This window comes from Octodon degus, unplaced genomic scaffold, assembly GCF_000260255.1.
Source record: "Octodon degus isolate 3935 unplaced genomic scaffold, OctDeg1.0 scaffold00019, whole genome shotgun sequence".
In the NCBI taxonomy this organism is placed as follows: domain Eukaryota; kingdom Metazoa; phylum Chordata; class Mammalia; order Rodentia; family Octodontidae; genus Octodon; species Octodon degus.
In genome coordinates this window covers 2,843,779-2,867,684 of record NW_004524595.1, presented here as the reverse complement: position 1 = coordinate 2,867,684, position 23,906 = coordinate 2,843,779, and the positions used below count along the sequence as shown (strand labels likewise).

Sequence of the window (23,906 nt, the reverse complement as noted above, 5' to 3'; positions counted from 1 at the left end):
CTGAGCCTGACTGCTTGGTTGAAGCAGCCACTTAAAGAACTGAGCTAAGGGGCAGGCACCCTCTATGGCTTTTTCAACCAGGCTTTCTTGATGTTTTTTATCTTGTTTTGTTTGTAAGTAGATTTTCTCTTCTTAAATGTGTAGAAGGAACCCCATGTATTAATCAGATTGTACCATTTGCAATCTTAACCTTCCTTGCCTCCCTTGGACCTAGCCAAGTCTCTTTGTTTTGTTGTCAGATACAAGATATTGCATTTATTTTTCTTTAATTTATTCTTAGTGGTTTCCTCCCACATGAACTTTGGTTTTGAGCACATTAATTTTTCACATGATTTTATGTCATCTTCATATTGAAAAGCATATGGTCTCTGTTTTTATTGAACTCATTGTTTAAAACTCTGTTGGAGAGGGCCAGAGACTTTCCTTCCAGGATGACAGTGAAGTTTATTCTCATGTGGCTTTTCATGTGGTCATGGGTCCGGCATAATCTCACTCATTCCATTTTTCTTTAGCTGTCTTTGGCAAGACACAAGATACTTTGCCAGACTTGTTAAAAATCAGGAAGGCCCCCTATGTATTTGCTTAAATAGTAAACTTGTCTTAAAAGGAAGCAAGGCCATTTTGGCATAAATTGTTCATAATGACCCTCATGATAATGACTAATTTTTTTTAATAACATCTCTAATACTTGTCCTGAGCCAGTGATTCATTATAGAAAATGTTCATGACATGATTTTCTTCCTCTCTAAAATGTATTATTGATGGAGGTGGAAAAACCTCCAAACTCTCAAGCAGCAGCATTGATAAAAATAAACCGAAAAGTTGGAATCCTAAAAGCAGGAAACCTGGTAGCTCTGCCTGGAATTGTGTACCTGGGATAACTGTTCTCTGAATAGCTCCCCAGCCCCATCCAGAGTGCCAGGAGGCACGAAGGGCAGGATGGTACAATGACACAGCGGGCCTGCTTGTTCTGTGTACATTGGACTTGGACTTTGGACTTATATTTGGCTTCCAAATACTCATGTAGGTATGGAAGAGCTTTTGAAAACTTGAAGAAGTAGTTGCATATACTTAGCATTTTTTAGTTTTATAAATTTGAGGATTATCTAGACTGAATAGTGAAGACAAAGATAGATTACCAGTGAGAAAGAAGAGCTGTCAAGGGGGTGGGTAGAGAAAGGAAACTGTGGAATCCCAGAGACATTTCATTAAGACATTTTTTTAAGGAAAAATATCTGTTTCATCTTAGAAAATATATTACCTCCCACCTAATTTTATTCTTTTTTTAAGATGAGTAGAATGATCTTGTTTCTGTTGCAGGCTTTTATATTTGAGGGGGACGTGACCTATAGAGAGTGGATGATAAAGGAAAGAGAGGGTAAAGAATCAGGGAGAGGAGCGGAAAGAAAGGGTTAGAGTGGGAGAGGTTGGGAGGAAGCCTAATGCCTCACTGGGCCTGCCCGCCCCTGGGCTCCCGGTCTTGCTTATATGTAGACACTCAGGACGGACCTGAGGATTCTGATCACAGTCGTGGGGTTAATCTGTGAGCTGTAAACACTGGTTAGTTAATCCTGAGTTTGTTGGCTTTTTTTTTTTTTTTTTTAATCACTGTGATTTCTATGCGAGAACTTTACCAGCTACAAAGTGCTATAGAAGTTATATAAGAGGGACCGAGTTTTTTTAGTGTAACAGTTTGTCCAGACTCCCCTCCCTGGCCTTATATTCTCTCATTTATTCCCACATTTTTAGTTTCTCCTTTATCACAGTGTGACTTACTCTCCTTCCTAGGACTCTTGGCTATTTTTTTCTTGCTGAGACAATACCTGACACCCAAAATCAGAGAAGGAAAGGTTTATTTATTTAGCTCACAGTTTGTGGAGGTTTCAGTCCATAATCAGCTGGTTCCAAGGCAAGGCGGCCTGGAACAGGGGCAACAGTTCAAGTTGGCAGATGGTGGCAGAAGACAGCAAATATGACAAGAGCACAAGGTGGGGGTGCAGCAAGCCTCTTTTTTTTTGCCTTACGTTGTATGTTGGCTGTCTCCCCATGCTTACACTCTGTCTGGGCCCTCTTCTTCCACAAGCTGAGGATATTGACAAAGTAAGGACCCTGAGTCACCCAGCTAAATCACTTAGTTGAACTTCGAAACTTCTCAAGTTGACACAGTGGACAACATCCTAGAGCAGTAGGGCATGTGCTCCACTCTCCAGGATAGAGAACTGCTGAGTTACTTAGTTAAGCTTCTAGACGCCTCATGTTGGCCCAGTGTATCACCCATACACCAGGCCTCACCTAGGGCTCTCTTGTCTTTCTAGATGTTAGCTTTTTAGTCCAATTAAGGATTTACAGGATAAGGCCTGGCACCTCATCTCTTCTCCTTCAGCCATTGTATTTGACCAGCTTTTGGGACAGTGTTTCTCTAGGGTTCTAATGTTAAAAAATGCATTTTAGAGTTTAGTTTTGAATCAAGTTGACAATGGGGTGGTTTTATTCTTAAATAGGAAATGTGGATTCATTGGGTTAGTTAGAGGTTGAACAACCTTATGCAACGTGCTTGGGAGCAGAAATGCTTCAGATTTTGGATTGGGGGTGGATTTTGGAGTATTTGTATGGGCTGCATTGACTGAACATCTAAATTCTTCAGAATCTGAAAGCTTTTGAATGTTGGCATTCTAATCTGAATGTTAATTTGAACCCTGGTGCTTCAAAAGTTTCACATTTTGAATTTTCAGCTTGGGGGTGCTCAACAGCTTTATTAACAAGTCCCATTCTTCATTTACACTTAAGTGCAAGTGAACTCCAGTAATCCTCGCATTTTAGTAGTCTAGGAGTTGGCATATGGTAGCCCAGTGGCCAGTCTGACCTTCACCTTGATCTGTGTGCATTCCTTTTTGTATGGGCTTTATCTGCTTTCCTGCTTCAACAGCAGAATTTAGTTACTGTGATAGAAGTAGTTGGCTTTACAGAACCTAAAGTGATGTGCTATCTTACTTTTCACATAAAATGTGTGCTGATCCCTTTTCTAGTGGAGTACAGTAGACCATTCTGGAAGAGTGGGTTCTTCAGCAAGAATCTGGTGTATGTGTGAATTTTCCATGGCTATCATCTTCTGGGGAGGCCCTTCATATTTCCTTTGAGTACCATGACTTCTGTGTCAGGAATACACCACAAATGACTTATAGTGAAAGGCTTCAAGTATCAAGACTTCTGACTAACTAGACTAAAAATCATAGTGATTTTTTTTTTATTAAAGTGCTTTTAAAATTTTTCCCCTTTCTTTTCTCTGTTCCTTTCTCCTACCCACCACCTAAACAGGTTTAAATTCCTCAGCAACGTCTGTAGCAAGTAATGCCCGTCGGGAAGGAGAGCTCCAACTTGGAGACAGAGTCTTGGTGGTAGGGCAGAGAGTTGGCACTATTAAGTTCTTTGGGACAACAAATTTTGCTCCAGGTAATTAATCTGAGTGGGTGGGCTTGCTTGCCTTCTTGCTTTCTTTTGCTCACTTTGGTTCCTTAGAATACAAAAGATTTAAAATTTTACAGGTAAATAAAATTTAACTGTACAGAATTCATGATTAACATGAATTCATTAATAACACGATTATTCTGTGGATGATAGTAGTGACACAGAAAACGTGAAAGCAGTGTACGGACTCCGATTGTTTGTATTCAGATGAACACGAATTTCATTGCCAATTACAGAAATTTCTCTTGCTAATTATGGTTTCATTTGTCTAATTTAAAATTAGTTGTTACTTCCCAAGTCTGTGTTGGTTGCCAAGTGTGCTAAATGATAATGAAAACATTTTAGGATGAGTGTATTTCCAAAGGTAGCTTTAAGATGAACAGGTAATGAGGTAACTATAGCTTTTATGGGGTGCCTTGAAGGGGATAATGAAAACAATAGAGTTTTTATGGATCCTGGGACCTTCAAAATACATATTTTTGGGTTTAGATATTAATCCCAGTATATACGTAATGTATGTTTCCAAAAATAAAGACTACTTTTTTTTTTTCATTTTCAGAGATTATAATTTTCAATAGCCAGTTGAATGAAATCATGTTTGTGTGTTTTAAATAGCAATATGCTATTTTAACACATGGTGGCATTGCAGCATTTTAGGGAAAGGTTACTTAGAACATTGATTAAAGGAACCAACAATAGCAAGTCTGTAGTACAGAATGCTATGAATAACTGCACAGGATCTGAGAATTGATTCCCGTTTGCAGCTAGCAAATTAGCCTGCCACAGTTGCACAGATGTTGGTGGAAGATGTGAGAGTCCTACCCAGAGACAAGGGACCTTCAGAACCCCAGTAACACCCGTAGCCCGAGTGTTAGCATTTTCCTGCCCAATCCCTGAGCCCAGCATGGCGGGGCAGACGGGCAGGTGATGCCTGCATACCCAGAAGGCCATGCTCCAGAGGAGGAGCCCTGAGCTTAGGGAATCCGAACCCTTTTGGCCAGTGTGCCTGCCTTTTGCTCTGGAAAAAGACTTATCTTTGTCCTCCAAGGGTGTCCTCTACACAGCCATCTAGGGAAAGACAGTCTGGAGCCAGGTAATGAGTACCTCCTGCTGTGGAGAACTGTCCTACAACACATTCCTGCATTAATACCACTTTCTTATTGTAAGCCCATGAATCGAGATGGCTTCTGTGTTGTTTGTAATTCATGACTTCCTTAGATCCTCCATGAAGTGATTGAGATTAGTTAGGACATACTAGGAGTAAGTCCATGTATTTTATTTTGGTGGAAAGAATAAAAGTAACGTTTCCTCTTCAGTTTTAGGCTCTGTAGAAGAAGATATCCTATTTCCTTTTCTCAGGCTGAGAAACTTTAAATGCTAAAAGTTATCTAGGTTTAATAGGAAAATTCTTCCTATTAAAAAAAAGAAAATTCTTCCTATTCGCTAGCGTAAATATTTCCATTTAAGTTAAAAATGGTTTTCTTTCCATCTTGATCTAAGGGAGACAAGAGAGAGAAACCAGAGTCACCATGGCGTCTAGCAGTGTTTCCTGTGTCATCTTGGCCTGTTAGTTACTTATGAACTGTTTCTGGTGTCGTAATAGTGGGAGAATGAAATGAAACGATCACGTGTTCATTTTATGATTTATACATGAATCACATTACACGTCTCTCATTGAAATACTATTGGAAAGTCAAGGGCAGTTTCTTTTTCATTACAGTTTTAAGATACATTTTGGTTGTATTCTACTTGCGTAGAGCTAATCCTTTGCATATTTGTGTTTGTGCATTTTATTTTCCTTCTTTAATGTACTGCTTTGCAGTTACGCTGGTAACATTTTTTTCCCCCACTTTTCAAATTTTCAAGTTTTACTTTATAATTTTATCACTTGAAAGCTTAACGAACGTGATGATTTTCCATCATTATGGTCATTTGTGAAAATGTGAAAACCTCAGACTCTGGGTTCGTATAACAGTAAAACGGTTTTGAATAAAGTGCTGATGCTTTTATCATTCAATATTCATGTTCTAGGATATTGGTACGGTATAGAGCTTGAAAAGCCCCACGGCAAGAATGATGGCTCAGTTGGAGGTGTGCAGTATTTCAGTTGTTCTCCGAGATATGGAATATTTGCTCCCCCATCCAGGGTGCAAAGGTGAGAAAAGTGGAACTTGGGTTGATCTGCATGAACTTTTTGTCACTGGCAGTGCGCAGGGAGGTTCCAGTTTTATCTGGATGACGCTCCACTTGCTTTCCAGGGGTTAACCAGCCACAGGGAAGGTGCACGGTAGCTAAATTTTCCTTGCTGAGGATTTTCAATTTTAAAAACCTCCTTCCTTCCTCATTTGCAAGCCCTCTGAGTGTGTGTAGGCTATTAGGAGTGGTGTGTGCAGCTAAGAACAGTGAGAGCAGCAAGCATCATCTGTCATCCAAACAAAAGTAAAAATGCTCTCTGATTGCTTCAGTCACATCCTAACTACATTAAATTTCCTGCCAGCAGGCACCCATTCATTCTCCTCCAAACCTAATGGAACCAAAATGACTCTTTCCCTCTGATTCCTTCAGTTTTCAAAAATAGGCAGGCAGTCGATCTTTGGGGGAAGTGAAGTTTCAAGGATTAAATATAATAAACCTCTTCGGTGCTTCTTTGTAAGATAGTACACTTAAGTATCACTTGGTTTTAAAAAAACAAGTTGAGCAGAAACAAGTCCTCATGAAAATCTGGGTGCAGTGGGAAGTGCCTTTTCTTACATGCCGGAAGAAGCAGTGTGGTGCGCTTCTCAGTGACTAGGAAGTGGAATAGTGGTTTTCAGATGAGAGATACACAGGTAGTGTAATTGGATTCATGAGAGTAGAACTGGGAGTGGCATCAGGTTTCCTAACAAGATCGTGTCTGTGTCTGGGCAGATTAAAGTTTTTAATATCCATGTTGTTCCTCAGTTTGTTTGCCAGGGAAGCGCTTATTCCACTGAGCCATCTCCCCGGCCCCTAACGTCCTTCTTTTAAGATATATTTCAGACTGTTTTCTTCTTCATTGCAGTAGAACATTCTTATGCAGTGCTTTGTAGTTCCTCACTTCAGTGTCCTTTCCTTTGGTCAGGTAAGCTGGAACAGAACCGTAATTATTACACATATCTGTTAGCATTTAGCTAGCAGTAGGCTGTCTACCTGTCCTTCAGCTGCCTGTCATTAGCCCTCCTCTCAGGCCTAGGCAGCCATGAGCTATTAGGATCATTCCCACTTTGCAGGTAAAAAACAGGTTTTGAGAGAAAAAGTAACTTAGCTAAAGCCATCTGGCTAGTTAATGGAGGCGTGTGGACTAAGCCCAAGCTTGTTACTTAATTATTGCTTTTTTCCCTCAGCTCACTTTGCTCATTTGTATTTGTTAAATGACAGAAAGGAGATGCCGGCTAAGGAGTGGCACACATGGGAGAGGGTGCTGTTTTCCGCACTGGCAGTGTGGTAGCGGTTCACTCTCCACAGCCCTGGGTCTGAGCCCTGTTCTGCAGATGAGGAAAGTATGGCCTGGAGAGGCGACAGGGTGGCATGTGTGTTCTTCTGCAGAGCCCCGTGAGGCATGTGGAGCTCCCACACCTCTCCTCAGGACCGGAGTCTTGCCAGTGCCTGAGAGGGCATCACGTCCTGCTGAGTCACCCGCCAGGTTCTGTGTGCGCCGTTTCTCAGGTGCTCGCGTGCATCTTCAGCACACTGCCACAGGCTCCGCCAAGGCCTTCCTGCTGCTCAGGAGCACGCGCTGGGATTCCATCCGTGTTTGATTACTCAGAGAACACAGCTTGGCGTGTTGTAGGCACAACGCACATTGATAAGGTCCGATTCCCAGTTGAGTGCATTCTGTTCTGGAGCAGCCTTTTCTCTTCTCTTGTGCAGCCATATTCTTCCTCATGGTTTCATTTTTTCCCCTTGCTTTGTTTAGGGAGTCTTTTATTTTTCACTTTGTGTTTTGTTTGCCTTCTATTTGGTCTTCTTTAAGGTGGTGCGTTTGAAAGCAGCCCCCTGTTCTTACAAGAAACCCGGCTCTCTAAACGAACTGCTATCGCAATCCAGCTGTCTTCCTGTCATCTTCTGATTGTCTCATTCATCATCATCAAATACTATTAAGTGTCTTTTAGCACTTTGTGCTGTGTTAGGCATTCTATAAACAAATAAAGAGACATGGTCTCTGATTCTGAGGAGTGTCTAATCCAAACCAGTTTTGAGCTTTCTAAAGACCTTGCTGATCTTAGAAAAGATTTTAAACTGAGTACTGCTTGAAGACAGCTTTAATGAAATGATAACAAAGTATAGTCTCACCTTGTATTTTCTCTTCCTCAGAATTGTCAGTGACCTTTTGTTTTCTCTCTTTCTATTTTTCAAAATGTGGCTCCTATGCCAGAATCTTTGTGCATATTATTTCCTGTCTGTTTGGATGACTTCTAGACCTACCATGACCCCATTTTCATTTCATTAATGCCTTTATGAGGTTAATATATATGCCAGCATTTTTTTTTTTTTAGAAAAATGATAATAAAACTTAGTGAGTAGACCAAGTCAGATCCCTCCCTTTCTGCTCCTTTTCCTTTCCCTGGTCTCCACAGCCTCCACCCTCAAGCTATCTTTAGTGAAGCATAGTACTTATTTTCTTAGTTCTTACCATTAGGCACTTATTTCTAATGAGCTGATCTTCTCTAGAGTTAAGCCTCTCTCCGCTGTCACTTCAGGTATCTGTCTTAGTCATCAGATCATACTCTTTGTGTCTGTGTGTCCCTTCTTGATTGTGTTGTGCTGTGGATATGTACAGAGGAAGCCCATGAATTTTGAAATAAAACTGCAAATGCTGTAAGAGTTGGAGGAGTTCTTGGTGAAAACAAATTAGATTGGAAAAGGTGATTGACAAATGAAGGTCTTGCAGATTTAGGTCAGCAAACAGTTGGAAGGAAATGAGGCTGTCGGGATCGGCTTTGTAGAAGTAATGATTTGAATACAAAAAAAAAAAAAATGAAGAGAAACTCCTTGGCAAGATGAACTTTATGATTGTGCTTAGAGTCAAATATAAAGGGCCTTGAGCTGTGTTAGATACAGCTTTATCAGAAAAATCAGACTTATACAAACTTGGCCAGTATATGTACCAGTTTAAGAATTAGTGATGTTTTCACAGTTTTGATTGCACATGTGGTGCATTTAATGTAAAATATACTTATTTTAATAAGGCTCCAAAAAATAAAATAAAATCAGGTCCTTATTTTTAAAGGAAGACATTTTAAATTTACTTTTTTCCTATATTATTTTACTTACCTCAGGACCTGTTCATTGATTCTTGCCTGCTTCCCATGCTCGATTGAATCTTACTCCTGGCTCTTGGAGTGCTCAGTAAATACTTGTTGAAGGAATGAAATAGAAACTGGTGTGGAAGCCTCGATTAAGAGGCAGCTGTATGTCCAGACGCCAGCTACTTCTAATGAGGCGTGCTTTGTTTTGTTCCTAGACTGTCGGATTCCCTGGATACCCTTTCAGAAATTTCTTCAAACAAACAGAATCATTCTTATCCTGGTAAGATGACACATACTGTGCTCCTAATAAACATTTCTTTGTTGTCATTCATTGAAAAATTGTATTGTGACGTGTGTCTGTCTCTATCTAGTTGAGATATATTTGCATAGTTTATGGAATCACAGAGCAAACATCTTATGTCCACCTTCAGTTGAAGATGATCTCTGGTGTTGTAGAAATCCCTGAGTACCCAGCCCTGTCTCATCTACTTTCCTGTTCATATATCCCATATATATCAATAAACACTATGTGTTTAGTTTTGAGTATTTGCTGCTTTATTATTTAGCATTCAGTTGAGATATATGATGTATTTTGTAGTTGATGCCTTTCTGAGGTATATCCTGTGTTTGACTGTTGCAGACTATATTGTTGTATGAACATGTATATTCCCATTAGCTGTTGATGCACCCTCTGTCCTCCCTCAGCTCTCCAACATTTCTCTTGCTTGGCCAGGAAATTTTTGCCTATGTTATGTTTATTATTTGTTTGGTTGATTGATTAAGATAGGATCTCACTGTGTTGCCAGGCTGGCCTCAAACTCATAGTAGTCTGCCTCTGCCTCCAGAGTAACCTGAGCTATCTCAGGTTCTGGTCTGTCATTGTGGCTTTGGTTTGTATTTTCCAGAATACAGATGAAGTTGAGTTTGTGTTCAGTCTGTGGGCCGTATACACTTCCTTCACTTACCTGGTCAAGTCTAGCCTACTTTTCTTTTGGGTGCTTACTAGTTTGTACATTTCTTCTTATATTTTGTGTAGTACTATTTTGTCAGTTTTATGTGTTGCAAATATCTTGTTCAGTTAGTGTCCTGACTTGTCTTGTCTTTTCTTTTCTCATCTTGTCTGTCTTTTTGGTGTCTTTTGCTGAGCAGAAGTCTTTAAATTTTATACAGTCAAAAGAGCAAATAAAAAAAAGCAAATGATTGTGTGGCCTGCATTTTTTATGTGACAAAATTTTTCCCTAAGACAAAATCACAAATATATTTTTTATACTGCTCTATAAAACTTTTATACTTTTGTTTTTCACAATTGTCAATTTACTTAGAATTGATTTTTTTTTCTGGGGCTGGCGAGATAGCTTACTAGACTAAACACCCGCTTAGGCAAGCGCAGGCCCAGGGTTCAATCCCAGGCACCACATGCCACACTGGCCTTGTCCTGGGCATGCTGAGCCGGCCACCATGCCTGGGCATGGTGGAGCAGGCCTGTAAGTCCAGAGCTGGAGAAACTGAAAACAGGAGGATCCCTAGGAGTCCGAGCTGCATAGTGAGACCCTGTATAAAAATGCATAAAAAAAAAAAAAAAGAATTGATTTTTGTGTATGATACCTTATGGATCTAATTTAGTTTTATTTTCCATGTGAATAATTACCTGTGGAAGGTTTTTGTATAATGCCAGTCTTTAAATATTTGTTGAGGCAAACTTTTGTGACCTAGGGCTTTTTGCCGTCCTGGGAGACCTGTTGCTTTAATTTGAAGTTCCTGCTAAGGCCCCGTGCTGTATAGGTTTGCTGGGGCTGCCCTGGCTTGTCTTCTGCGGAGGCCACCACACTGCCTTTTCTGTTCCACCGTGTATCAGTGTCCTAGTCTTCTATTTCAATAAAGGTACCCTTCACACTGAGTCAGGACCCTCCCCCACCTCATTTTACCTTAACCACTGAAACCGCATGTGAAAGTGCAGTCACCTTCTGAGGCACTGGAAGTGGGGACTTCATGGAAATTTTGGGGTGCGCAGTCCAGACCCCGGCAGCTGTTGAGCATCTCCGTATGCTTACTTGCAGTCAGTTGACCTTCTTGATGAAATGTCTGTTTAGTCTTTTGCCCAGTTAAATTGTGTTTGTTATTTTCTCAATGTTGAGTTCTTTCTGTATTTTAAATTCCAGGCCTTTCTCAGTTGAGATCTTTGAAAATGTTTCCTCTCAATTCATGTATCTTGTCATTATTTTAACAGTGTCTTTCATAGAGAAGAAGTTTAAGACTTTAATGGGGTCCAGATTAGTTTTGTTTTTTTTTTTTTCCCTTCTGGATTATGCTTTTGGTATAGTAGGTCTTCACCAAACCCAAAGTCATCCTGATTTTTTTGTTTGTTATCTTCTAGAAATTGTGTACTTCTGTGTTATTTATTTAGATCTGAGATGCATTTGAGTTAGATTTTGTGAGAGGTGTAAGGCCTGTATGTGGATGAGTTTCTTTGCATGTGGATGTCCAGTTGTTGCAACGTCCCTTGTGGAAAAGGTGGTCCTTTCTCCATTGTATTGCCTTTGTTCCTTTCTTAGGGATCAGCTGACTGTGTTTATGTCTATTTATTTGTGGGCTTTCCCCAGATGCATTTCTGTCCCTTCACCACACTGTCTTGACTGCAGTGGCTTTCTGGTATGCTTCAACTTGAGTGGTAGCAATCATTCTACTTTGTTCTCCTTTGATATTGTGTTACCTTTCCATATAAACTTCACAATCATTTTGTTGAAATCCATAAGATAACTAGGATTTTGATTGAGATTACACTGAATATAAAGATCAGAATGAGAAGACCTGAGATCTTATTACTGCATCTATGGACATGGATTAGCTGTCCATTTATTTACGGTAGTCTCTCCTAACCTACAGTTGGTCATTCTATGGGGATAGTTACCCATAGGGAGCTGAACTCTGAAAATATCAAATGAGGAAATTCCAAAACTGAACAATTCAGTGGTGTGATGAACTGTCACCCTGTCCTGCTTGACCTGCCCAGGATATAAATCACCCTTTTAGCCAGAATAACCGTTCACATGAGTGCTGCCCACCTCTTGGTTCTTTAGAGCCCTCTGTGGCTTACCTGATTGACTGCTTCACTATTACTTGACTTTAAGTAATGCTAATTTCACTTAATAATGGGTCCAGAGTATGAAAAGAATAATGTTGGAAATTCAGATATGTGAAAGAGGAAAAGTACTTCCTTAAGTGAAAAGATGGAAGTTCATCCTAGATATGTGTATATGGAGAAAATGTAGCTCTGCGCATGCAGTACTGGATTCAGTACTGTTTGGGGTTTCAGGCCTCCAGTGGGAGTCTCAGAGCACACCCTAAGGATGAGAGTGATGCCAGTGTGTGTGTTTTCTGATTTCTTTTATCAGAATTGTATAGGTTTCCTCACATGGACCTTGTAATGCTGCTTGATTTATATTTATGTCTCTTGTTTTTTGTTGTTGTTATAAATGGTATTGCTCATAATAATTCTTTTTGCCTTATGTCAGCTTGCTTTTGGTTAAGTATTTGCCTGATGCATCTCTTTCTGCCCATTGATTTTGTAACCTTTCCATTATGCTTTTAAACTGTTTCCTAAGTAGAATATAATTGTGTTTTACTTTAAAAAATAATTTGTCCATATTGTTAATATAAAAATTTCACCCATTTGAATTTAATGCAATTACTGATATATTAGTGATAGTAGTTTTGCTATTTTGCTTTCTACTTGATCTATATTTTGTGTATGATAAATGTTTTTCTTCTCTTGACTTCTGGTTATATTCTTACCCACTTTTTATCCATTCCATTAACCTCCTTTTACTTGTATATAAGTTATACTATGAATGAATATTTTAGTAGTTGCCATAGATAACTTAATGTACATAATAATGTCTAATCATTCTTATACTTTTCCAAATAATAGAAAATCTTTATAAGTGCAGTTGTCTTGATTCTGTTTTATATTTCCTGGGTATTTCACATTATCATCAAGTTTCGTACAGTCTTAGTTTATTGAACTTAACTCATTGCATTAGTTGGCTTTTCCATTGCTAGGACACAGTGCCTGATGCCTGCCATGCAAAGGAGGGCCGTGACTTGGCTCGTGGTTCAGGGGATTCAGTTCATGGTTGACTGGCTCCAAAGGAGAGATGTTGTAGCAGAAGAGTGTGGCGGAAGAAGGCTGTTATCAGGAAGCAGGAGGAGGGAGGGAGAGAGGGCTAGAAGAAGAGAGAAAGAAGAGCAGGAGCCGGGGACAAGAATGTGCCCTCCTAGGTTGTGCCCCTAGTGACCCACCTGCAACCAGGCCCCACCTTCAGATCCAGCTCTGGAGGGGAGTATGGCACCCTGTGACCCCATCACCTTCCCAAAGCCCCACCTCTGGACAAGCGCTGGGGGAACATTTTAGGTCTAAACTGTAATCATGTATTGACTAGCGTCTTTATTGATCCCCACAACTTCTACTTGGATCATTTTGTTTTTACCCCACGTGCAATCTCTGGTTTCATTTGCCTTTTCCAGTAGTGTTTTTTTTTGGGGGGGGTTTACAATTTTAGGTTGAAAAATACTGTCTTTCTGAACACCGATATCATGACTCCTTTCTCCAGTTTTCTGACTTCTGTCACTGTGAAACTAATCCCAATTGTTGTGGTGATTTTACATTAAAACATTTTTTTTTTTTTAGCTGCTTTTAAAGAGCCCTCTTTCCTTTGAATTACAGTTTTACTATGATGTTTCTGGGTGGAGATTTTTTTTTTTTTTTGTGTATCCTTTTGGAATCAGTTGTCTTCCTGGATCTAACAATTGATAACTTTGATTAATTCTATAAAATTCTTAGCCATTACATTTTGAATATTTCTCTTGCTTTCTCTTTCTTGTCTCCTTTAGAAATTTTAATTGTGCGTTCATTTCCTATTTTCTTTCCTGTGTCTCCTTTATATGTCTCAGAACTTCCTTTTTGGGTCCCCTTTTGATATCTTCAGAGTCAGACTTCAATGTATTTTCTGATTCTCTCTTCAGTTATGTTATTCTGCTGCTTAATGCAACCACAAATTTATTAATTATAAAATTTTATGTTTTTCTCTTTGCAAACCTGCTTGTTCCTAACCATCACTTATTTGTCCACATTTTCAAGTTCATCTGTGTCTTCAAAAGCCTCAGGTCATTTGCTTTGTATGAAGTAAGTCAATTTCTTAAGTTTTGTGAGTCTGATTCTGCCATCTGTTTCTGTTAAGCCCACCTCATGGCGCCTTCTTTCCTTGTGATTTTTGTAATGCATTATGGTGAGATGCTTATCTTACTCAGAATTTTGCAGATGAGAATTCTCCAAGGCCTGTGTCAATGCCTCCAGAGATTGTATTTACTTCTGCTAGTCACCTTCAAGCACTGCCAACCTGAGACTACTTTAATTTGTAGTCTCTGCAATCTTTTTTATTGTACAAATAACGTGAATTCAACTCACGGTCACAAATCGTGAGGAGAGAAAACTTTACCTTGTGCTGAGCATGAAGGTGAACACAAGCCACTTTGCTTTCTGTTCACTGAAACCATGTTTCCTTTGTTTCTCACAAGGAATCCCCTGAGCACGCACTCCTCTCATCAGGAGTCTTCTGGGAGAGGCCTCCGGGCAGCACTGAGCAGCCAGCAGGCAGGGTCCTCGCCCCGAGGAGGAGCAACCCTGTCATTCATGCTAGCATATTGCTTGTGGGCTGCTTCAGCTCTTGTGGTTTCTCTTTTTATTTTGGAGCCTCTGGGAATGGTGCTATTTTGTCAGTGTAACAGTATTTTCTTTTCAAAACTTACAGTTGTAGTAGATTCTCTTCCATCAAAGGTTTCTTTCAGCACATCTGCCCATTCCTCTTTAAAAATTTAACTGCTGTGAAGTCTTTTTCAAAAACTTTTTATGGTCATCATAACAGCTATGAGTTCTGAAGCTTATTGTTAAATGCTTTATAAATGGTATCTTTAATGATAATGTTTTAAAAACTATTGTACCCTTTATTTCATGTGATTATCAAGAGTGTAAGATTTTAATTATAATAAGTAGAATAAGCTTTATCAGTATATAATTTCATTTTATTATATTTTTCAAGAAATCAGAGTAAAATCTCCAGAGGTAATCTTAATTTATTCCTATATGCATGTAGCTTGATCAGGAAAGTAAAAATAAAAATCTGTCAAGAAATCTAAAGTACAGTTATGTTTTGTACACGTGCTTGCCTTTCTCCAAAGAAACCTTCAGTATCTTAGAACATTTATAGAAGAGATGATAAAAGAGAACTTTCAATAAGAACTGAAAATGTGTGGGTTATGTCTCCTCTTCTAACCTGAACTTTCATATTTAGGTTTTAGGAGAAGTTTTAGCACAACTTCTGCTTCTTCCCAAAAAGAGGTTAACAGGAGAAATGCATTTGCCAAGTGAGTATTGAGAAGATTTAGAAAAGCGCCTTTCAAGATGAACATGACGAGAGTCTGTGAAAGAAGAGAAGTGGAATTCTTATCTAGTACATTGCTCGGTAGAATTTTAACACGTAAGAGAGAAGGTGTGATCAGTGTATTGAATTCTTCCTCCCTTGAAAGCTCGATTAAAAATGTCACAAGTGACTAAAAATAGTCTATGGCATAAATTTGCTCCTCAGAGAGGTTAGTACTCTTACTAATAAAAGTTGGAGGAATTTACATTTTGTGTTTTTATTGAATTGATTTTAAACTCTTTACTGAATTAATCAAAGACTTGATTTAATAGGGTCAGCATACTTGAAAGAAATGTAAGGCCTAGTTAGTTGGTTAAGGTAATCTGACAAGTATTTTTTAAAAAATACTACAGCTTGCCCTTTAAGTGCACACTACTCAAAACTGTCACCAATGTTGTCACTTTGATGCTGGTCTTGCTTGATTAGGTAAAGCACTGAAAGTGGTCACTTTGTGCTCCAGTTAATTGAAAACATTCAGAAGTTCTTGGAAGAATGGAACATGTTACTGGGCAGAGACCTCGAGGTGTACTAGATTGTGAAGGGAGAGCGCTAACAGCATCAGTGTCCAGGTGTGGGCTAGCGGATGTGCCTGCTGCAGGGAGATAAGGGGCGGAGAGGGTGTGGCGTGCAAAGGCAGGAGGGAGGGACGGCACACATACTTGTTTTCTATACGAAGAAAACGAACGGTTTTGTTCAGAGGAGAAAGTGGCAGAGGGGTTTGGAAGCCACTCTTCTGCCCTCAGAATTCCTTACGCATCTCACGCCAATAATGCAAGTAATAAAGAGAGCCTAGATTGCAAGGTGGTCCTCACAGAGTCGGGATGGGCCCAGAGTGCACACCTGTCTCTGCTCTCCGCATCCCCACCTGCTGATTTCAGCCCTTTTCCCTGTCGTCAGGAACCTCTGCTCACAAGTCAGCATTAGGTCCTGAGTGTGGAGTCCCTCTTGTGGGCTGGGTCAGCTCTGGATGGGGTGTCTGGGTAGAACACCTCCAGTCCCGGTGCCCAAAATGCCATTGTTTTGTGTCATGTGCTTGTTCTTCCTGCCTGAATTCTAAGTGCTGGTGCAGACTCCAGGCGCAGCATACCGAGCCTGCATAGTTAGCGCCTGTGTTTCCTGCCTTAGCTCATGGGAATGTCCTCACAATGGACAGCCATTCTATAAACTGCTTTCCCCCCAAAAAATAAATAAATAAACAGTAACACCTGTGTTTTGCTCTCCTGCTGCTGTATGCTTTCCCTTTTCTGTCTGTTTTTCTGGTTTTCCACCTGTCACTTCCCTCACTGAAGTGCCTATTCTTAGAGCCTCCTTCCTCTTTTGCTCACACTCTATATGGTCCCCGTATCTCTTGCTCACTCTTTGTTACAGCATGTCACATTTTATTGATTGTCATTTACAAATCCCTAGAGCTCAGCACTATACCTGCCACTTCCCAGGCGTCCAGGAGGTGTTGCATGAGTGAGCTCACTCCAACGTGCTGAAATTCTGGGTCTAGTGGTTCTCTGAGCTGTTGGGCCTTGACTTTGAATCAGAGTGAATTTTATTAGAATGTTAAATGCTTATTAAACCACTTGTTTTTGATATTGAAATTTTTCTTTATAAGAGTTTTTGTTTGTGAAAGTTGATTATGCAGTGTTCATTAAAACAAATGCAGATAAAGATCATCATGTCACTTAGATGAGAGTATTACTATTAACATGTTGGTATACACTTTTCTAACTTTTCATTCACTTATTCATTCACTCATTCATTCATTCATTCATTCAGTACTGGAGATTGAACCCAGGAACTTTACACTGGGCTACCTTTTGTTATTTCTTAGTTTGAGACAGGGTCTAGTTATTTCCCAGGTTGGACTTGAACTTGATTCCTCTGGAAGGCTGCCTGAGGTTGTAGGTTTGTGCCACCACTCCTGGCTCTTCAACTTTTTTCTAATGCACATATCTGAATGTTGTAGTGAAGTTAGATGAGTCTTTTTTTTTTTTTTTGGTGGAACCAGGGATTGAACTCAGGCCCTTGCTCTTGCCAGGCAAGCGCTTGTTCTACTGAGCCATCTCCCTGGCCCCTAGATGAGCCTTATTCTTTATGTCCTGTAGAGAGCCTTCCCCGCTTACTACATCATAAACATAATCCCACATTCTTTAAAGCTTTCCATCACTGTGACTTTGCAGTGTTTTTAATACTGCATCTTAAAGACTCCACTTATTATTACTGTTATGATATCACATTGTGCCATAATAAGTAAAAATTCATAACTTAGCTAATAGATGCCCAACTTTCTTGAGATGTATTGAATCCAGCCTTTGCACTAGCTGTGTCCCTAGCCCTTTCTGATTTTGAGGTAGGGTCTTACTAGGTCACTGGGTTGCCCAGGTTGGGCTCCATCTTCCCATCCTCCGGCCTCAGCCTCCCAGAGTGCTGGGATTATAGCTGTATGCCACCCTGCCCAGCAGGATGCCAGCCTTTTAAAACATGCCTCCCTCTCTCTGTCCCTCCTGCTTCCCCAGTGCATGTGTGCATGTGTGTTCTTGAATGGAGGGAAATGTCCAGCTTAGCTTTTCCCTGTTGTTTAAAAAAATGCATTATTTGGAATTTAGTTTTGAGTTTTTAGATTTTTAATGAGTGATTAAGAATCATTTCTTTCCAAGTAGCTAAATTTTACAGCCTCCCTTACTCAGTGTTCACCTCTTCCTCATTGTATTGAGGTTTTACTCTTTATCACATAAAATTATGTATATTTTTAGTTTTTATAAACTATCTTTTGTGTCATTTAGAAGTATATTTTTGTGCCAGAGCCACATTATTTGAGCTGTTGTAACCCTAAAATTTAATATCATGGTAATACAATTTTTACCTTGCAATTTTACACCATTTTCTTCACTGTGGATACTGATATGGTTGCGAGATCCTGGCTTTTCTTCTTGGACAACCTGGACCTCTCTGACCCAAGGCCAAGCACTTAGCCCCTTAATTTTTTTTAGGCTTTTGTTCCCTTTCTGTTGAAAGGAGGGCAGTGCTGTTGAAAAGAGGGTAGCGTGACCTCTGCTGATTTTGGTGAGCCACAAATAATCTGTGTGACAGGTTAGAAGCGTGTTAAGTGCTCAGGAAATGATAGCTTATTGTCATCGTGTGAAAATTATAGGTTTGTCAGGTTGCAAAAAAATAGCCATTTGTAGTGAATTTGGAGAACACAAGCATGATTCACTTAACTTTTCCTGTTATATATCCCTCAGTAAAGATTTATACAGCTTATGAGCGTTACATATGGCCTTGTTTACTGTTGTATTTATGCATCCCATGTGATAATGAAATAAGAACTTAGGATTGTTTTCCAATTAGAGCTCTGTCACATGTTGGTGTGATGCCTCAGGATGTCTCGGAGCTTCCGCCTCCTGTCCATAAAATGAAAGTCTTCTTGCTTTCTTATGGGGTGGCTCGTGGGAACAAATGAAATATTGTATTATAATATATTTAAAAGTAAAGGAAAATAGAAAATGAAATATAAAATCTGTAGGGTCCAGATCTGTTCCCAGTAAGATCCCACAGTTTAGGCCAGAGTCTCTGATGGTGTCTGTGGCGGTGACAGGAAAAGGGTTTCTCACGGAGGAAAGGAGGTGTGGGCTGAGGGCAGAAAGCTCCAGCCAGCCCTGCTTTCTGGGTGTCCATTCTGAGGCCTCAGGGCAGAGGGCAGCAGACAGAGATAAGGCTTCTGCTGGGGTGAGTGTCAGGGCCAGCTACTTCGGCTGGCGGCTGGCGAGGCAGGAAGGGCCCTGAGCAGCACAGGGTGAAGGCCGGGGCTGGCTTGGCGGTGAGCTCCAGGTGGCTTGTTAGCAGGCCAGCACCAGGAGTCACCCCACTTCAGGTGGTGTGATGCTGTGTTGGGAGGAAAAGGACACGAGCCCTGCCAGGGCAGCACAGCTCTTTCGTGTCCATGGTAGGGAGGAAAGGCGCTGAAGCCTTGCCTGGAGGCCCCTGGGGAAGTGACTTGTGTTGGCACGGCTGTGTCTATATCTCCCCAGACAGGCATTGATTTTCCAAAATTGTAGATTTTAAAAATGTTTTAATGGAAAGAAATATTGCTAGAACACAATAATTTTTTATTTTTAACAGAAGAAAAAAAAAACCCAAAATGATACACAATTTAAAAACAAGGTGCTAGGAAATTAACAATGGTTATCATATTTTATATTGTTATCTTCAAGGTAGTTGTTCAGATTACCAGATATAGACATACAAAATTGATCAAACAATATAAGCACTAGCTGTTCCTTTTAATAAACTAAAAATTAGTACAATTATTTTTTCATCTATTTATCTAGCTTCCTTTTTTTCTTTTCTCCCATCCCAGTTGTTCTTTCCTTTTGAGAAGTTTATTTCCCTTTCATAGTATCTAGTGTCCGTTTTGGATCTTATTTACTCTTCCAGTTGTTTACACTAGGGAGACAATCCGATATTTACACAGGCAAGTCTGGTTTATTTTACTTGCAAGTATGGTCTCTAGTTGCATCCATTTACCTATATAAGCCTCAAGATATCCTTTAGAGCTGAGTAGTACTTCATTGTATAAAACTACTACATCATTTTTATCTACTTCTTGGTTCATGGGCATTTGAGGAAGATTTAGTTATGACAAATTGGAATCAAAAGGTAATTTGTCACAGCCACAATGCTAGCTCCTTTTCCTTTTGCTTTATTTTACAATACTGATAATTACATATGAATAAGTGCATTTTTCTAAGTGCTGTTTATTGAAATCATGTGTGTGTATATTTATAAATCACAGACTAAACCTGATGATACTGAAATCAGGGTTATATTAAAGTAGCCAGGCGAGAAAGACCTTTTAAATGTTAAAAATATATTGTATTGTTGCTACTTGGAATTTAGAAAGGTCAAATTATGATCTTAAAATATTCTGTGAATTAAAATAGCTCTGATTCTGATGGTGGGAAGCCTGTGGTAAAATGCCGTCTGTGGCTTTGTACCTAAGGACTGTCCCTGTTTTCCTCCTCTGCACAGGTCAAAGACTGTCCTGCGCCGCAGCTGGAGCAGCGCCACCACGGCGGGTGGCCTTGAGGGGAGTGTGAAGCTGCACGAGGGTTCACAGGTCCTACTCACGAGCTCGAATGAGATGGGTACCGTTAGGTACGTGGGCCCCACGGACTTTGCGTCAGGTATCTGGCTTGGACTGGAACTCCGGAGCGCCAAGGGGAGAAACGATGGTGCTGTGGGTGACAAGCGCTACTTCACCTGTAAGCCCAACTACGGAGTCTTGGTTCGACCGAGCAGAGTAACCTATCGGGGAATCAATGGGTCAAAGCTTGTGGATGATGGTTGTTGAGTTAAAATTGTAAAATATTCAGTGAGTGCTGTCTTGTGCACTCTGTCTCTCTCTTCTCTTCTCTTCTCTTCTCTTCTCTTCTCTTCTCTTCTCTTCTTTCTCTCTCTCTCTCTCTCTCTCTCTCTCTCTCTCTCTCTCTCTCTCTCTCTCATACACACACACATACATGGTATAAAATAGAGTCCATGGCAAATGGTTTAACCATTATTTAAAATTTGAAAATGCAGTATAGTTATCTCACAAAAACCACCAGTAACAGTTCAGAGAGATACCTTTAAAAGACCACAATTATGAACTCTGGGGATCATGGTTCTCTTGAAAACAATTTCAAAATAAGCAAGTTTTTAAAGCCTTGGAAAATTCTGGGACTTAAAAAAAAAGTGCCATTAGTTGATTAGCTGATGCATTACTTTGCTCATTGTGCTTCATGTTTGCACATAATGTATTTTTTATAGTGTCAAAAACGTAAGTTTTTTTTTTTTTTCTCCAGTCAGCTTTGGTGAACATAACGTTTCCATGACCTCGTTCTGTTGTTTTAAAATTTTTTCTTTAGTGTTTTATTGCTAATAGGCACTTTAAGAGCATAAGTAGGTACAATATTTTTAATATTTTTTGGTAAACTCACTTGCCATTTCGGGAATGGCTCATGTGAAGATACATTAGCATGTGGGAGGTAGATGTGTTTTGCGGTGTCTGGCTCTGCCTTTGGCCCAGGCTGATAACGCGGTGGAGCCTGTCTTAACCAGGGCCAATACCGACCGAGTCGGTTAGCAGAGCTAAGAGTGAATGTCTCCTGACCCAAGGCTCAGTGTTCTTTCCTCTACACCAAGTATCTAATCTGAGATTTGTCTTCTGCTGCTTACCTGCCTCATCTGTATTGTATGAACTACAGAAAGCCCCATGGTTAAGGTTTACAAATTCAAGCCAAATTTTTGCACGTACTTATTTAACTTCTTTATTGGACATATTTGTAACACACAGCACTTTCAAAACATGATGCACTTTTGTATTTGTGGAGAACTTGCCATTCTTTCCTTCTGGAATTTGAAGAACATTTTTTTAAAAAAGTGTATTTAACAGAAAAGAACAAATGAAGATGTGCTGGGAAGGGTGCGGTATTCACGTGTGTCGATGTGCGTGGTTTCTGGGTGTTTTGTTCTGCTGTTCGTGCGCGTGGTATTGTATCTGCCGCAGCTGATGCCCTGTGTTTCCAGGGGCTGCTGCTGCCAGCCTGCTGCAGAGCCACCTCGCAGGCCTGTTGTCATCACCCTTCTCGAACATTTGTTAAACCAAGTTCCACGACAGAGCGATAATGACATGCGTTTGTCTTGTGGAAATGTATTGAAGTTTCTGTCCTGTGTGTGTAAAGATTTATCTTCTGTTGTAAATATTTAGACTTTAACCACAGAACTAGTGGAAGAGTTTGCTTTATAAGACTAAAAGTATACTTCAGAATGGAGCTTGCTTTGTGCTTAGAAATATATGCTAAGCTATTTTGCAATATACTATTTTAAATCTACATTCTGTCACTCTGTTGCCTTTTTTTAAAATGTGGTATTTCAAATACTGCTGAAGTTATTTTCCTGAAGTACATTTGCCATATAAGGCTGCTTTATAATCAAGGAATATTTTTATTGATTGAAGAAAATGACTGTTCTACAATTAAAAAGTAAACTTATTTTATTATATAGATTATTTCTTAAAAGCTCTATTTATACCTTAACATGGAATCTATGACTCTACTGATCTTGAGTATCAATTCTTTCTTTTAAATATGAAATATTATAAGTTATAAGCAGTAATGCCAACTGAATTTATTTTGAGATCAAAGAACCAATTGTTCTTTTCATATTTAGATTAGGATTATTAAAGCCATATAGCACTTATGTTTCATATGCTATCCATACAAATCAGATGTTTTCATTTATGTTTTGCCTATTAAATGTTATTCAAAGTTCATTTCTGAGCATTAATAAAAAGGGAAGCTGTTTGGTTTGGAATGGTATCTTGTCATTTACCCTCTCTGCAACTTCTTTGCTGCATCGCTAGAGTCTTTGTGCTCTGAGCCTTTCCCCCCATAGTGACTGCTTAGCTTTGTCCCTTCCCTAGAAAAGACCTTATAGGGCAGCACGCTTTTTATTCAGGTACACTTTGTTTATCTTGAAGATGTGCTTCTGCAGTGTTTTAGTCCTCTTAACTTTCTTCTATACAGGCTGGATTTCATTTGCTTATTTAAGGTAGCCTCAAGCACTGAACTTTGTTACCTTTTCCACTAAAAGGTTTTGTTTATTATTTTAGAATTTTTTTAGGTAATAATTTTAATTCCCTAAAACTGTTGAAACACAGATGATTGCTGCATGTGGCCAAGATAAAGCCTTGCTTGAGCCCCTGCACCCTTCTTCCAAGCCTCCTTGTCTCCTCTTGATTTTCCTCCTTAGCACTTACCATGTTGGTCATGCTCAGTTTTTATTTTTTCTCCATTCTGTCACCAGGTCAAGGGATAGATTTTTTGGACTGTTTTGTCCACCTCTTTATCCCCACCCTTAGAAGAATACTTGGCACCCGGCGGATGCTTAGCAAGCAGAGGCGGCGAAGGCCATTTGGTGTGTAGCACAGATGCTGTCAGGCTGGTGGCAGAGAGATGACCTTGAGAACAGAGGCCTTGGGGCAGGGCAGGTTAGCTCGGTGCACATAACCAGAGAGGTTTGGATGCAGGAGCACAGCTTTACCCTGGAAGAGCAACAGGTAAGAAGTGGAAAGACGTCCGGTTGTATGCAGGGTAGAGCATGGGAAAACAGTAGTGTCACAGAGACAGGTCCCTGTGTCTGCTGGCGCGGACTTTGAATTTCTGTTTTACTATGAAGATACATTAGAGAATGTGGTCCTCCTATGGGTAGGAACAGAGTGGATCCTGGCCTAAGTGTGAAAGGCTCTCTCTTTGGGATTTGTGATAATATTATTTAAATCTGATTGACTAGTGGCTAAAAATCTAACATGTTAAGAATCATTCTTATTTGAGAAACATCTAGGAATTGTGATGTTTACTGGATATTTGTTATCTGACTGACTCCGAATAATACCCATCAACACATTGCAAGTTGGTAGACCTTTTAACATTTTTCTCTTCTTGCCCTTTGCTTCACTTCACTTATTTATAATCCAGGTACAGTAATTAATACAAAAGTCATGTTATCAGGTTTTGGTAATTGTTTAAGAACATCCCTTAGCACACTGGCCCTTGTTTAGAGTTACACCAGCTGCTTGGATATGCAGCAAGCATTCTGAAAAGAGCTGGTGAATAGCCTGACCAAGTACACTTAGAGGCTGTCTGGGGCTTTTACAACAGGGGCATGTGGT

At 39.9% G+C, this 23,906-nt stretch overlaps 1 protein-coding gene across 1 annotated transcript in view; it reads left to right on the top strand.

Annotated features, from left to right (window-relative positions):
- The window catches only part of Clip4 (CAP-Gly domain containing linker protein family member 4), a 116,849-nt gene extending 94,300 nt beyond the window's left edge, over positions 1–22,549 (top strand). Inside the window, exons 10-15 of the mRNA XM_023711105.1 lie at positions 3,316–3,450; positions 5,497–5,620; positions 8,948–9,012; positions 15,080–15,152; positions 20,228–20,602; positions 20,675–22,549. Coding sequence (XP_023566873.1) covers positions 3,316–3,450; positions 5,497–5,620; positions 8,948–9,012; positions 15,080–15,152; positions 20,228–20,549 — 719 coding nt within the window. The 3' untranslated portion in view covers positions 20,550–20,602; positions 20,675–22,549. The remainder of the gene's footprint in view (positions 1–3,315; positions 3,451–5,496; positions 5,621–8,947; positions 9,013–15,079; positions 15,153–20,227; positions 20,603–20,674) is intronic.
- The last annotated feature ends 1,357 nt before the right edge of the window (positions 22,550–23,906 follow it).